The 18,115-nt window shown below is 30.1% G+C and overlaps 1 protein-coding gene across 2 annotated transcripts in view; it reads right to left on the bottom strand.

The window, feature by feature from the left end:
• Positions 1-337: 337 nt before the first annotated feature.
• Positions 338-18,115, bottom strand: part of LOC137408619 (bifunctional arginine demethylase and lysyl-hydroxylase psr-1-like) — a 31,200-nt gene continuing 13,422 nt past the window's right edge. The window contains exons 6-8 of one of the 2 annotated variants that reach the window (XM_068095207.1): positions 7,536-7,697; positions 6,837-7,046; positions 338-1,008 (exon numbers count right to left, since the gene is read on the bottom strand). In XM_068095207.1, coding sequence (XP_067951308.1) covers positions 763-1,008; positions 6,837-7,046; positions 7,536-7,697 — 618 coding nt within the window. In that variant the 3' untranslated portion in view covers positions 338-762. Of the gene's footprint in view, positions 1,009-4,559; positions 5,041-6,836; positions 7,047-7,535; positions 7,698-18,115 lie in introns of those variants that run through there. The other variant, XM_068095209.1, reaches the window with a different exon arrangement.

Genomic DNA, 18,115 nt, shown 5'->3' with positions numbered 1-18,115 from the left:
TTACAGCCATTTTTAACAAATTTGACAGAATATGAAAATACTCTATGCTTGTCAGAGAATTCTATTTTCAGATGATTCCTTACAGGTTCTCTTTGGAATGTTTTGTTAGGTTCTTTCAGGAAATGTTAATGAAAGGATAACCGCCTTTTCCGCCCTTTGGCCCCTTTCACTCGTTAATCCACACCTATATTTGCCTTCTAGCTTTGCTAATGTTAAACGATCATCAACTACTGCCGATTGTGACCTAAGAATGTTAATGACATTAGGATGAGTATTAGAGCCTCCATCTGGCAGCTATAAAGTCTAAAGGCAAAGGTCACTCAGATAGCTGTCGACATCGTGGTAGAGACATGTTTACAATAATTAGGGCAGAGGTAGAACACTCGTTGTACATGGTCTTACACATCAGTAGGCATTTATAGACTCCCACTGCGAATAACTAGTTAAATGTTTAATAAAAAGTGTTGCCAAGCAATAGCGAGGTCATATCAACACTTATGAGCAACAGAACAGACGTATATGTCCAACATGCAGGAGTGCGCTGGACACATGGACAAAAATAGAAATGGCAATAATGTATACGAGATTCTGGTAAAAATACATGAGTAACAAACTAGACGCTAACAATAAATATTTTAAAAGGCACTTACAGCATTCAACACAATACTCAGGACCAACCAGATGAGACCCTCGATATGATTGGCTGAGGATGCTACATCACTGATATGATTAGCTGATTAAGTATTACACAATTTTGCTGAGTCATATTTTTTCAGGCATCAAAAGTGTCTTAATCGCATTGTTAATTTGCCTGGCTGTTTCTAGCATCTCTTGGGGAATAAGCGATGAAACGGCCTTGACCTGTTCTTCGGCATTCAAGGTCAAGAAAAGGTTAGGCAAACTCGGGCCAATATCTGTACATTTTATAATCTCTTCAAGAACCGCCTTATAGTTGTTTCTATTCATAAACTGGCTTGAGATGGCAATAGTCTCCTCCACATTGTATGCCTATGTATAAGAGAACAGAGTCTATGTACATGTATATAAGAACTGAGTCTATGTATATGAGAACAGAGTCTATGTATATAAGGACTGAGTCTATGTATATGAGAACAGAGTCTATGTATATAAGAACTGAGTCTATGTATATGAGAACAGAGTCTATGTACATGTATATGAGAACAGAGTCTATGTATATGAGAACAGAGTCTATATGTATATGAGAACAGAGTCTATGTATATGAGAACAGAGTCTATGTATATGAGAACAGGGTCTATGTATATGTCTATGGCTAGATTAGTTGTTGGATAAGAAGTACTATAGTTTCAGCCTAAACCTTAAAGGGTCACTCATGTCAAATTTTAAAATATTTTATCAAAAAGCACAGATATTTTTCGATCGTTCGATATTTAGTTTGTTGTTTGACTGGTCTGAAAGCCAGGACGTTTCGAGACTAAAATCGGTGAAACTTGAACACGATTAAAGCGCTCAAAAGAAAAGTATCTTTTCAAAAATGGCGTCAGTCTACCTTATTCTTTGTCCCTCTCCTGACATCGGTTATTGCGTTCAAGTTGCAATCTTACCCGTCTCTATTTATATCAATTTTATTTTGTATTTGCACATGATTGTTGAGATAAAATTTCAAACATAGCCTAAGATACATTGTAATATGTATTTCAAATAATTTAAAAATAGGTTGGTTAGCAATTGTTCCATAGCTTTTTTCTAAATGCTGTGTAAACATATAAGTAGCTGATGCTAATGAGACTATATTTATCACTTACAAACAATATCTACGACCACTGACGGCATTTTAATGATGGGATTGCGTCAAAAAGGTCGATCAAATAAAGTTCAGGCCAATAAACGGTTAAAACATCAGCTACAATTTGATGACATTTTTGTCTTTGTAGACTACCCTTGACCAGAGATAAAAGACAAAATTATATAATAAGTGAATACCCTAGGACACTTAAGTATTCGCCTCGTCTAACTTTTCGCGTTTTCGCCAAGTCATCCTCTCGCGAAAATTTCATATGCGAAACTAAACTATCCTAACGAACGAGCAGAAAAGCGAAATTAAATAGCTTTGTTCATTAATAGTCAGGCCTGTATTCACCGGTTGCAAGTTGGGCGGCTAATGTTGGGCGACTAGTTATGAACACCTAGGGTGTGGAGGGAGCGGTGTAAGCCCCCAATAGGTTTCTCACATGTAGGGCCTCAGCCGGGCCACTCGAGTGAAGTTTTCAAAAATTTTATCGGAAAGCATCAACATTTTTCTATCTTTTGAGATTTGTTTTGTTTTAGGTGATGTGACTGCCGGGACGTTTTTAAATTAAAATAGGCAAAACTTGACCACAGTTGAAACGCTCAGAAAAAAGACATCTTTTTCTTTTGAGCGTTTTAACAAAGATCAATTTTGCGGATTTTATTTTTAGTTCATTCGGAGGTTTTACGCTTTCGATGGGACATGGCCAAGCGGGTGTTTGGTAAAACTTGATCTTTTGCAAACCTTTATAAAAGTCAGAATATTTTGTCGCGGATGATGATAATAATGATGCCTAAGAACTACTAAAAGTTGATGTTTGTCTCTATGGCTTGGAATGAAGTGATATTCTACAGCGATAAAAACCGTGTCCATGGCCGTTGGGCAAATAACTTTTCGAATAAATGATGTTGAGGTCGAGTTATCTGAAGCAATTTATCATTGCGTTGGAAATGACCAAACAAATCTGTTCGAGTTAACTTTGTGTTTGAGATGAAATGTTACATTTTATCCGAGGGCGAGTTATCCGAGTTGGACTGTACTTAGCCGTGAAAAATTCCCAAAAAATTGGGGCGGCTCAGTCGGCCAGCCGCCCCAGGGAATACGGGCTTGTTGATAGTCCAAGAAACAAATGGCAGCAAACGATCAAATTGCATTATCGACCTTGCCCACACCATTCTACCTGCGGTTCACAATTACAAACTAGTCGCAAATTGAAATTTTTTTTATCAGTGAACTGAACTTGAGGAATCTAATTATGTTTGTTCCACTGCATTTATTTTCACATCACTATATTTTCGCACTCATCAGAGCTGCGAAATTAAGTGGCAGCGAAATTTTACTCTGTGAGCTACTCACGAAACTAAATACTAGCGAAATATAAGTGTCCTAGGGTAGTGCGAAATAGTGAAGTGCAAAATTATATGAAAAGTGCATAGTGCGAAATAGTGAAGTGCAAAATTATATAAAAAGTGAATAGTGCGAAATAGTGAAGTGCAAAATTATATGAAAAGTGAATAGTGCGAAATAGTGAAGTGCAAAATTATATGAAAAGTGAAAAGTGAATAGTGCGAAATAGTGAAGTGCAAAATTATATGAAAAGTGAATAGTGCGAAATAGTGAAGTGCAAAATTATATGAAAAGTGAATAGTGCGAAATAGTGAAGTGCAAAAATATATGAAAAGTGAATAGTGCGAAATAGCGAAGTGCAAAATTATATGAAAAGTGAATAGTGCGAAATAGTGAAGTGCAAAATTATATGAAAAGTGAATAGTGCGAAATAGTGAAGTGCAAAATTATATGAAAAGTGAATAGTGCGAAATAGTGAAGTGCAAAATTATATGAAAAGTGAATAGTGCGAAATAGTGAAGTGCAAAATTATATGAAAAGTGAATAGTGCGAAATAGTGAAGTGCAAAATTATATGAAAAGTGAAAAGTGAATAGTGCGAAATAGTGAAGTGCAAAATTATATGAAAAGTGAATAGTGCGAAATAGTGAAGTGCAAAATTATATGAAAAGTGAATAGTGCGAAATAGTGAAGTGCAAAATTATATGAAAAGTGAATAGTGCGAAATAGTGAAGTGCAAAATTATATGAAAAGTGAATAGTGCGAAATAGTGAAGTGCAAAATTATATGAAAAGTGAATAGTGCGAAATAGTGAAGTGCAAAATTATATGAAAAGTGAATAGTGCGAAATAGTGAAGTGCAAAATTATATGAAAAGTGAATAGTGCGAAATAGTGAAGTGCAAAATTATATGAAAAGTGAATAGTGCGAAATAGTGAAGTGCAAAATTATATGAAAAGTGAATAGTGCGAAATAGTGAAGTGCAAAATTATATGAAAAGTGAATAGTGCGAAATAGTGAAGTGCAAAATTATATGAAAAGTGAATAGTGCGAAATAGTGAAGTGCAAAATTATATGAAAAGTGAATAGTGCGAAATAGTGAAGTGCAAAATTATATGAAAAGTGAATAGTGCGAAATAGTGAAGTGCAAAATTATATGAAAAGTGAATAGTGCGAAATAGTGAAGTGCAAAATTATATAAAAAGTGAATAGTGCGAAATAGTGAAGTGCAAAATTATATGAAAAGTGAATAGTGCGAAATAGTGAAGTGCAAAATTATATGAAAAGTGAATAGTGCGAAATAGTGAAGTGCAAAATTATATGAAAAGTGCATAGTGCCAAATAGTGAAGTGCAAAATTATATGAAAAGTGCATAGTGCAGTGCATAGTGCAGTGCAAGTTAATTAACTTCAACCATACCGTGCAAAGTATAAAGTGCAAGTGGATTTCATGCTTGGAGAAAGTGCAAAGTGTAAAATGCAAGTGTATGATTCTATCCTAATAGTGGACAGTGCAAAATGCAAGTGCATAAAGCTCCACCTAAAAGTGCATAGTGCAAGTGCATAGTGCAAAACCATAGCTGGCAGTGCACTTTAGTGCAGTGCGTCCAATATATGCTAGTGGCCCCAGCCCTGAAACTAATATGACAAATTTTTCATTTCCCTTATTATAATAATGAATCTGTAGCTAGATTTAAAATTTTATCCTAGCAATCATGAGCAAACAAAAAATAAAATACATGTCAATAGAGCCGCGTAGGACTAGACTTATCGCAATAGCCAATGTGAATACGAGAGATAGAGACAGGTTGTATCACGCGTTACATCACTTTGGGCAAGTCTGGGCATATCTTTTGTTTCCGAGTGGTTTTACCGCATATCAATTTTTGTCGATTTTAATCTTCAAATATCTTGACAATGAGATCACCTAAAACAACAACCAACATCTCAACTGATAAAAAAACATTAATACTTTCTGTGAGAATCAACTAAAATTTGACGCAATCACATCTTTAACTCTATGAAAACACTATGCTTTTTCAGCTTTTCATGAACTTTTATTTCCCGTTTTTTGTAAGGTTCAATTGCTAAATCGGTAAAAGCAAACACTTTTCACGCGAACAATTGTATTATCTCGAGTAGGAATAGCCTCTACATTCTCTCTTTGTTCGGTCAGACAAAGACAGTCCGATATCCCAATTTTACATTTGTACCAGTGTCGAGAGGTACCAGTGTCGAGAGGTACCAGTGTCGAGAGGTACCAGTGTCGAGAGGTACCAGTGTCGAGAGGTACCAGTGTCGAGAGGTACCAGTATCGAGAGGTACCAGTATCGAGAGGTACTAGTGTCGAGAGGTACCAGTGTCGAGAGGTACCAGTGTCGAGAGGTACCAGTGTCGAGAGGTACCAGTGTCGAGAGGTACCAGTGTCGAGAGGTACCAGTGTCGAGAGGTACCAGTGTCGAGAGGTACCAGTGTCGAGAGGTACCAGTGTCGAGAGGTACCAGTGTCGAGAGGTACCAGTGTCGAGAGGTACCAGTATCGAGAGGTACCAGTGTCGAGAGGTGCCAGTATCGTCGTATTCAAAGTTTTAATGGATATCTTCTGCTGGAACAGTAACCTCTTTTATACACACACAGCTCTATGCAGCAAATTGTTATTATTAATTCAACATATTTTCCTTGTTTCGGATTTTCATTTTGTTTTTTTAGTTCGTATTAATTGTATCATTACCAAATCATATTTTATTGTAATTGTAGCAAAACAGACTCAATTTAGCTATTATATGTTAATTATTTCACATTTACATCTAAACACTTTTATGGTTGTTTTATTTTCTTCTTAGTTTATTTAAACTGCACAAAACACTTTTCTCATGATATGAAGTTTGAAAATTAGAAAACTGTTGTTATATGTTAGATAACAATAAGGATTTTAGTACCCGGACAATGCCAGGCATTCAGCCAGTACAGACATAAGACACAAAATGTTTTAGCTATCATCAAAGTCCTCGGCTACTCTTTATACTGATTGTTCCTTGAGTTGCCCTCTCACTAAACAATCACCTTGTGCATGTGGGTGTGTTCATAAATAATGATGGGACATCTAGAGTTATTTGATACCAACTACGCATGAACATTTGCTTCCATTATAAAATTCTTTGAAGTGTTTGATGCAGTATTTTCACGATGAAACATCACAAATGTCCCATCGTTTACGCTTGTTGTACTTCATAGCTCCGGAACTACTATTCTGAAAGGAGTAAATCTTATATTATCTGAAAGCCAAGAAAATACCATAGGTACCATACACATCTTTACCAGTTACAGCGGACAGGGCTTGAGAGTGGAAATTCCAGAGAATGAACAAAATCCTTTCTTTTTTCATGACGTAACTTCATCGTTGTCGGCCATCTTTATAGACAATTTTATCGTTAAAAACACAAAGCTTTTGCAATAAATGTTTGAAAACGATGCTTTTGTTTGCAATGTTTTTTATTATAGTATCAAAACAACACCAAGAAGTACTATTAAATAAAAAAAGCGATCGTTTTCTACAAATATGGCGGCTTTTTCATTAACGAGCGCATGTGCAAACAATTTAATGACGTCAAAAAAGCGATGGGTTAATCACAATATTAAAATAAAAGTTGGATTCAAATTGGTCTTCAAATGTTGCATGAGGTATGTTGAGAAGACTAAGATGTTCGATGCATGGAGGACTGACCTGATGGGCCCAGCCCGTAGGTATAAAGAGTAAATCCCCAGGCTTCTGGTCAAACTCAACACTGTAATCAAGCCTATCACCACCGCCATTCTTTGCCGGACTCATTTGGGAGAAAGAGTCACGGTTGCTGACCAAAGTCGGGCAGTCCAAAGGCAGTCCCGACCTTCGTAGAGATAAACCGAGCGTATTCTCCGGGTTAGGGGGCCACAGCTACAAAACACACCCCACATGATTGCATCTCATAATGTATAAATAAAGAAAATGGTTCTGTTAAAAGCACGCATAGAGTAGCATGCACCGTGGAATGGTATATCTCACCATAATATATTAGTTATTAGTCTCTACATGTATTAGTTATTTGTCCCTGCATATATTAGTTATTAGTCTCTGCATATATTAGTTATTAGTCTCTGCATATATTAGTTATTAGTCTCTTCATATATTAGTTATTAGTCTCTGCATATATTAGTTATTAGTCTCTGCATATATTAGTTATTAGTCTCTTCATATATTAGTTATTAGTCTCTGCATATATTAGTTATTAGTCTCTGCATATATTAGTTATTAGTCTCTTCATACAGTAGTTATTAATCTCTACATATATTAGTTATTAGTCTCTTCATACAGTAGTCACTAATCTCATATCCTGAATAGGTACAAAACCATTTAAAAGCATAGGAGATAAAATCACATGAAAACCTTCCAGCGTTTGGTTCCAGAGAGCAAAGCTATAGTTCCAGTCCAATTATATGGGTCAACATGTAACTTTGATCTTGAATATTTTGTTCCCCACAACAGCATAGCATTTTTTGGTCGCACTTCATCAGGCAAATAGGAAAAATAGTCCTCTTCTGCATATTTCTGCAAAATGACGCATTGTGTATTAATTGTCTTAGAATATCCACTGCTCATATAATTGGAATATCCACTGCTCATATAATTGGAATATTCACTGCTCATATAATTGGAATATCCACTGCTCATATAATTGAAATATCCACTGTTGGTATAACATAAATTTCTTACCGCTGATATGAATAGAATTTACTTTGCTAATATCACTGGAATTTACCTTGCTAATAAAACGGGAATATTCATTATGCCCCTTAAAATCTTCACGGGGCATATTTAGGGTCAATTTAAAAGGCAATTACGTACATATATAAGTTAACAATTATACAAAATATGTATAATATTTACAAACCTAATTACTCTTCTTAATTTTATGCACTCCATGCCATTCCTCCTGTTGAACTCCAAAAGAAGGACAGAAAGTGCACAAAATTTTAAGTACAGGAAAAAAGTTCACACTTTTTTATTTATAAAACTTCAAAGTTGTAACCAACGCATTGTTGGAGATCAGTTTGACTATAGAATGTCAACTCCAATTTCATATCAAATGTTGACAGACTAATAACTCTACAAACTAATACAGAGACGAGGTAGCTGGTAGAGTGTAAATTTGTTCCTATATCATGTAATCCCGCTCACTTTTTTCATGATCCGATAACTCCACAACAAATCTCATAAGAAAGACTCCGGAGAAACTCTATAATGTTTCAATATAAAACTCAAAAGCATATTTTACTCCCTGAAAGCAGAAACTCAACAAAATTCACTGTTTACATTCTTAGATGTGTACATATATAGCCAAATCGAAATATCCGTTATTGGAATAAAAGGAATTTCCATTGCTGATATGACTGAAATTTCTATTGCTAACAAAACTGGAATATTCATCATTTTTCTAAAATTCTCTAAAGAAAAAGAATCACATTTAAAACACTCACTATGGTAATTACAAAATATATATAAACAAGAACTAAAAGTTTTACAATGAATTAAATAAAACCTGCCTCTTTAATTTAGCATCTGCGCTCACTTTTGAAAATGTCCTGAGTAGTTAATCAAACATCTCGAACAATATTTGAGCTACAACCATGTAGCTTTTTAAAAATTGTTCAAATATGATCCGCATATACACTGTATATACACTTTAGTAGATTTGTTCAAGTAATATTCACAAATATATACACTTTAGTAGATATGTTGAAGTAATATTCACAAATATATACACTTTAGTAGATATGTTCAAGTAATATTCACATGTATATACACTTTAGTAGATTTGTTCAAGTAATATTCACATGTATATGCACTTTAGTAGATATGTTCAAGTAATATTCACATGTATATGCCCTTTAGTAGATATGTTCAAGTAATATTCACATGTATATGCACTTTAGTAGATTTGTTCAAGTAATATTCACATGTATATACACTTTAGTAGATATGTTGAAGCAATATTCACATGTATATGCACTTTAGTAGATATGTTCAAGTAATATTCACATGTATATGCACTTTAGTAGATATGTTCAAGTAATATTCACATGTATATGCACTTTAGTAGATATGTTCAAGTAATATTCACATGTATATGCACTTTAATAGATATGTTCAAGTAATATTCACATGTATATGCACTTTAGTAGATATGTTCAAATAATATTCACATGTATATGCACTTTAGTAGATATGTTCAAGTAATATTCACATGTATATGCACTTTAGTAGATATGTTGAAGTAATATTCACATGTATATGCACTTTAGTAGATATGTTCAAGTAATATTCACATGTATATACACTTTAGTAGATATGTTCAAGTAATATTCACATATATATGCACTTTAGTAGATTTGTTCAAGTAATATTCACATGTATATACACTTTAGTAGATATGTTCAAGTAATATTCACATGTATATACACTTTAGTAGATATGTTGAAGTAATATTCACATGTATATGCACTTTAGTAGATATGTTCAAATAATATTCACATGTATATGCACTTTAGTAGATATGTTCAAGTAATATTCACATGTATATGCACTTTAGTAGATATGTTGAAGTAATATTCACATGTATATGCACTTTAGTAGATATGTTCAAGTAATATTCACATGTATATACACTTTAGTAGATATGTTCAAGTAATATTCACATATATATGCACTTTAGTAGATTTGTTCAAGTAATATTCACATGTATATGCACTTTAGTAGATATGTTCCAGTAATATTCACATGTATATGCACTTTAGTAGATATGTTCAAGTAATATTCACATGTATATACACTTTAGTAGATATGTTGAAGCAATATTCACATGTATATGCACTTTAGTAGATATGTTCAAGTAATATTCACATGTATATGCACTTTAGTAGATATGTTCAAGTAATATTCACATGTATATACACTTTAGTAGATATGTTCAAGTAATATTCACATGTATATACACTTTAGTAGATATGTTCAAGTAATATTCACATGTATATACACTTTAGTAGATATGTTCAAGTAATATTCACATGTATATGCACTTTAGTAGATATGTTCAAGTAATATTCACATGTATATGCACTTTAGTAGATATGTTCAAGTAATATTCACATGTATATGCACTTTAGTAGATATGTTCAAGTAATATTCACATGTATATACACTTTAGTAGATATGTTCAAGTAATATTCACATGTATATACACTTTAGTAGACATGTTCAAGTAATATTCACATGTATATGCACTTTAGTAGATATGTTCAAGTAATATTCACAAATATATGCACTTTAGTAGATATGTTCAAGTAATATTCACATGTATATACACTTTAGTAGATATGTTGAAGTAATATTCACATGTATATGCACTTTAGTAGATATGTTCAAGTAATATTCACATATATATGCACTTTAGTAGATATGTTCAAGTAATATTCACAAATATATAAACTTTAGTAGATTTGTTCAAGTAATATTCACATGTATATGCACTTTAGTAGATATGTTCAAGTAATATTCACATGTATATGCACTTTAGTAGATATGTTGAAGTAATATTCACATGTATATACACTTTAGTAGATATGTTCAAGTAATATTCACATGTATATGCACTTTAGTAGATATGCTCAAGTAATATTCACATGTATATGCACTTTAGTAGATATGTTCAAGTAATATTCACATGTATATGCACTTTAGTAGATTTGTTCAAGTAATATTCACATGTATATACACTTTAGTAGATATGTTCAAGTAATATTCACATGTATATACACTTTAGTAGATATGTTCAAGTAATATTCACATGTATATACACTTTAGTAGATATGTTCAAGTAATATTCACAAATATATACACTTTAGTAGATATGTTCAAGTAATATTCACAAGTATATGCACTTTAGTAGATATGTTCAAGTAATATTCACATGTATATACACTTTAGTAGATATGTTCAAGTAATATTCACATGTATATGCACTTTAGTAGATATGTTCAAGTAATATTCACAAATATATACACTTTAGTAGATATGTTCAAGTAATATTCACATGTATATGCACTTTAGTAGATATGTTCAAGTAATATTCACATGTATATGCACTTTAGTAGATATGTTGAAGTAATATTCACATGTATATGCACTTTAGTAGATATGTTCAAGTAATATTCACAAATATATGCACTTTAGTAGATATGTTCAAGTAATATTCACAAATATATACACTTTAGTAGATATGTTGAAGTAATATTCACAAATATATACACTTTAGTAGATATGTTCAAGTAATATTCACATGTATATGCACTTTAGTAGATATGTTCAAGTAATATTCACATGTATATGCACTTTAGTAGATATGTTCAAGTAATATTCACATGTATATGCACTTTAGTAGATATGTTCAAGTAATATTCACATGTATATACACTTTAGTAGATATGTTCAAGTAATATTCACATGTATATGCACTTTAGTAGATATGTTCAAGTAATATTCACATGTATATACACTTTAGTAGATATGTTGAAGTAATATTCACATGTATATGCACTTTAGTAGATATGTTCAAGTAATATTCACATATATAGATACACTTTAACAGATATGTTCAAGCAATATTCACATGTATATACACTTTAGTAGATATGTTCAAGTAATATTCACATGTATATACACTTTAGTAGATATGTTCAAGTAATATTCACATGTATATGCACTTTAGTAGATATGTTCAAGTAATATTCACATGTATATACACTTTAGTAGATATGTTCAAGTAATATTCACATGTATATACACTTTAGTAGATATGTTCAAGTAATATTCACAAGTATATACACTTTAGTAGATATGTTCAAGTAATATTCACATGTATATACACTTTAGTAGATATGTTCAAGTAATATTCACAAGTATATACACTTTAGTAGATATGTTCAAGTAATATTCACATGTATATGCACTTTAGTAGATATGTTCAAGTAATATTCACATGTATATACACTTTAGTAGATATGTTGAAGTAATATTCACAAATATATGCACTTTAGTAGATATGTTCAAGTAATATTCACAAATATATGCACTTTAGTAGATATGTTCAAGTAATATTCACATGTATATGCACTTTAGTAGATATGTTCAAGTAATATTCACATGTATATACACTTTAGTAGATATGTTCAAGTAATATTCACAAATATATGCACTTTAGTAGATTTGTTCAAGTAGAATTCACACGTATATACACTTTAGTAGATATGTTCAAGCAATATTCACATGTATATACACTTTAGTAGATATGTTCAAGCAATATTCACATGTATATGCACTTTAGTAGATATGTTGAAGTAATATTCACATATATATACACTTTAGTAGATATGTTCAAGTAATATTCACATGTATATACACTTTAGTAGATATGTTCAAGCAATATTCACATGTATATACACTTTAGTAGATATGTTCAAGTAATATTCACATGTATATACACTTTAGTAGATATGTTCAAGTAATATTCACATGTATATACACTTTAGTAGATATGTTCAAGTAATATTCACATGTATATACACTTTAGTAGATATGTTCAAGTAATATTCACATGTATATACACTTTAGTAGATATGTTCAAGTAATATTCACATGTATATACACTTTAGTAGATATGTTCAAGTAATATTCACAAGTATATGCACTTTAGTAGATATGTTCAAGTAATATTCACATGTATATGCACTTTAGTAGATATGTTCAAGTAATATTCACATATATATACACTTTAGTAGATATGTTCAAGTAATATTCACATGTATATACACTTTAGTAGATATGTTCAAGCAATATTCACATGTATATACACTTTAGTAGATATGTTCAAGTAATATTCACATGTATATACACTTTAGTAGATATGTTCAAGTAATATTCACAAGTATATGCACTTTAGTAGATATGTTCAAGTAATATTCACATGTATATGCACTTTAGTAGATATGTTCAAGTAATATTCACAAATATATACACTTTAGTAGATATGTTGAAGCAATATTCACAAATATATACACTTTAGTAGATATGTTCAAGTAATATTCACATGTATATGCACTTTAGTAGATATGTTCAAGTAATATTCACATGTATATGCACTTTAGTAGATATGTTCAAGTAATATTCACATGTATATACACTTTAGTAGATATGTTGAAGTAATATTCACATGTATATGCACTTTAGTAGATATGTTGAAGTAATATTCACATATATATATACTTTAGTAGATATGTTCAAGTAATATTCACATGTATATACACTTTAGTAGATATGTTCAAGCAATATTCACATGTATATACACTTTAGTAGATATGTTCAAGTAATATTCACATGTATATACACTTTAGTAGATATGTTCAAGTAATATTCACATGTATATACACTTTAGTAGATATGTTCAAGTAATATTCACATGTATATACACTTTAGTAGATATGTTCAAGCAATATTCACATGTATATACACTTTAGTAGATATGTTCAAGTAATATTCACAAGTATATGCACTTTAGTAGATATGTTCAAGTAATATTCACATGTATATGCACTTTAGTAGATATGTTCAAGTAATATTCACATGTATATGCACTTTAGTAGATATGTTGAAGTAATATTCACATGTATATGCACTTTAGTAGATATGTTCAAGTAATATTCACATGTATATACACTTTAGTAGATATGCTCAAGTAATATTCACATGTATATGCACTTTAGTAGATATGTTCAAGTAATATTCACATGTATATACACTTTAGTAGATATGTTCAAGTAATATTCACATGTATATGCACTTTAGTAGATATGTTCAAGTAATATTCACATGTATATACACTTTAGTAGATTTGTTCAAGTAATATTCACATGTATATGCACTTTAGTAGATATGTTCAAGTAATATTCACATGTATATGCACTTTAGTAGATATGTTCAAATAATATTCACAAATATATGCACTTTAGTAGATATGTTCAAGTAATATTCACATGTATATGCACTTTAGTAGATATGTTGAAGTAATATTCACATGTATATGCACTTTAGTAGATATGTTCAAGTAATATTCACATGTATACACACTTTAGTAGATATGCTCAAGTAATATTCACATGTATATGCACTTTAGTAGATATGTTCAAGTAATATTCACATGTATATACACTTTAGTAGATATGTTCAAGTAATATTCACATGTATATGCACTTTAGTAGATATGTTCAAGTAATATTCACATGTATATACACTTTAGTAGATATGTTCAAGTAATATTCACATGTATATGCACTTTAGTAGATATGTTCAAGTAATATTCACATGTATATGCACTTTAGTAGATATGTTCAAGTAATATTCACATGTATATGCACTTTAGTAGATATGTTCAAGTAATATTCACATGTATATACACTTTAGTAGATATGTTCAAGTAATATTCACATGTATATGCACTTTAGTAGATATGTTCAAGTAATATTCACATGTATATACACTTTAGTAGATATGTTGAAGTAATATTCACAAATATATGCACTTTAGTAGATATGTTCAAGTAATATTCACATGTATATACACTTTAGTAGATATGATGAAGTAATATTCACAAATATATACACTTTAGTAGATATGTTCAAGTAATATTCACATGTATATGCACTTTAGTAGATATGTTCAAGTAATATTCACATGTATATACACTTTAGTAGATATGTTGAAGTAATATTCACAAATATATACACTTTAGTAGATATGTTCAAGTAATATTCACATGTATATGCACTTTAGTAGATATGTTCAAGTAATATTCACATGTATATACACTTTAGTAGATATGTTGAAGTAATATTCACAAATATATGCACTTTAGTAGATATGTTCAAGTAATATTCACATGTATATACACTTTAGTAGATATGTTCAAGTAATATTCACAAATATATACACTTTAGTAGATATGTTCAAGTAATATTCATATGTATATGCACTTTAGTAGATATGTTCAAGTAATATTCACATGTATATACACTTTAGTAGATATGTTGAAGTAATATTCACAAATATATGCACTTTAGTAGATATGTTCAAGTAATATTCACATGTATATACACTTTAGTAGATATGTTCAAGTAATATTCACAAATATATACACTTTAGTAGATATGTTCAAGTAATATTCACATGTATATGCACTTTAGTAGATATGTTCAAGTAATATTCACATGTATATACACTTTAGTAGATATGTTCAAGTAATATTCACATGTATATGCACTTTAGTAGATATGTTCAAGTAATATTCACAAATATATACACTTTAGTAGATATGTTCAAGTAATATTCACATGTATATACACTTTAGTAGATATGTTCAAGTAATATTCACAAATATATACACTTTAGTAGATATGTTGAAGTAATATTCACATGTATATACACTTTAGTAGATATGTTCAAGTAATATTCACAAATATATACACTTTAGTAGATATGTTGAAGTAATATTCACATGTATATGCACTTTAGTAGATATGTTCAAGTAATATTCACATGTATATACACTTTAGTAGATATGTTGAAGTAATATTCACAAATATATACACTTTAGTAGATATGTTCAAGTAATATTCACATGTATATGCACTTTAGTAGATATGTTCAAGTAATATTCACATATATATACACTTTAGTAGATATGTTCAAGTAATATTCACATGTATATACACTTTAGTAGATATGTTGAAGTAATATTCACAAATATATACACTTTAGTAGATATGTTCAAGTAATATTCACATGTATATGCACTTTAGTAGATATGTTCAAGTAATATTCACATGTATATACACTTTAGTAGATATGTTCAAGTAATATTCACATATATATACACTTTAGTAGATATGTTCAAGTAATATTCACATGTATATACACTTTAGTAGATATGTTGAAGTAATATTCACAAATATATACACTTTAGTAGATATGTTCAAGTAATATTCACATGTATATGCACTTTAGTAGATATGTTCAAGTAATATTCACATGTATATACACTTTAGTAGATATGTTGAAGTAATATTCACAAATATATGCACTTTAGTAGATATGTTCAAGTAATATTCACATGTATATACACTTTAGTAGATATGTTGAAGTAATATTCACAAATATATACACTTTAGTAGATATGTTCAAGTAATATTCACATGTATATGCACTTTAGTAGATATGTTCAAGTAATATTCACATGTATATACACTTTAGTAGATATGTTGAAGTAATATTCACAAATATATGCACTTTAGTAGATATGTTCAAGTAATATTCACATGTATATGCACTTTAGTAGATATGTTCAAGTAATATTCACAAATATATGCACTTTAGTAGATATGTTCAAGTAATATTCACATGTATATGCACTTTAGTAGATATGTTCAAGTAATATTCAAATGTATATGCACTTTAGTAGATATGTTCAAGTAATATTCACAAGTATATGCACTTTAGTAGATATGTTCAAGTAATATTCAAATGTATATGCACTTTAGTAGATATGTTGAAGTAATATTCACATATATATGCACTTTAGTAGACATGTTCAAGTAATATTCACAAGTATATGCACTTTAGTAGATATGTTCAAGTAATATTCACATGTATATACACTTTAGTAGATATGTTCAAGTAATATTCACAAGTATATACACTTTAGTAGATATGTTCAAGTAATATTCACATGTATATGCACTTTAGTAGATATGTTGAAGTAATATTCACATGTATATGCACTTTAGTAGATATGTTCAAGTAATATTCACATGTATATGCACTTTAGTAGATATGTTGAAGTAATATTCACATGTATATGCACTTTAGTAGATATGTTCAAGTAATATTCACATGTATATGCACTTTAGTAGATATGTTCAAGTAATATTCACATGTATATGCACTTTAGTAGATATGTTCAAGTAATATTCACAAATATATACACTTTAGTAGATATGTTGAAGTAATATTCACATGTATATACACTTTAGTAGATATGTTCAAGTAATATTCACAAATATATACACTTTAGTAGATATGTTGAAGTAATATTCACATGTATATGCACTTTAGTAGATATGTTCAAGTAATATTCACATGTATATACACTTTAGTAGATATGTTGAAGTAATATTCACAAATATATACACTTTAGTAGATATGTTCAAGTAATATTCACATGTATATACACTTTAGTAGATATGTTCAAGTAATATTCACATGTATATGCACTTTAGTAGATATGTTCAAGTAATATTCACATGTATATACACTTTAGTAGATATGTTGAAGTAATATTCACAAATATATACACTTTAGTAGATATGTTGAAGTAATATTCACATGTATATACACTTTAGTAGATATGTTCAAGTAATATTCACAAATATATGCACTTTAGTAGATATGTTCAAGTAATATTCACATGTATATGCACTTTAGTAGATATGTTCAAGTAATATTCACATGTATATGCACTTTAGTAGATATGTTCAAGTAATATTCACATGTATATACACTTTAGTAGATATGTTCAAGTAATATTCACAAATATATACACTTTAGTAGATATGTTCAAGTAATATTCACAAATATATACACTTTAGTAGATATGTTGAAGTAATATTCACATGTATATGCACTTTAGTAGATATGTTCAAGTAATATTCACAAATATATGCACTTTAGTAGATATGTTCAAGTAATATTCACATGTATATACACTTTAGTAGATATGTTCAAGTAATATTCACAAATATATACACTTTAGTAGATATGTTCAAGTAATATTCACATGTATATGCACTTTAGTAGATATGTTC

This window comes from Watersipora subatra, chromosome 11 (assembly GCF_963576615.1).
Source record: "Watersipora subatra chromosome 11, tzWatSuba1.1, whole genome shotgun sequence".
NCBI lineage: Eukaryota > Metazoa > Bryozoa > Gymnolaemata > Cheilostomatida > Watersiporidae > Watersipora > Watersipora subatra.
Note: the sequence above shows the minus strand (reverse complement) of the source record. Positions and strands in the feature narration are given on the sequence as shown.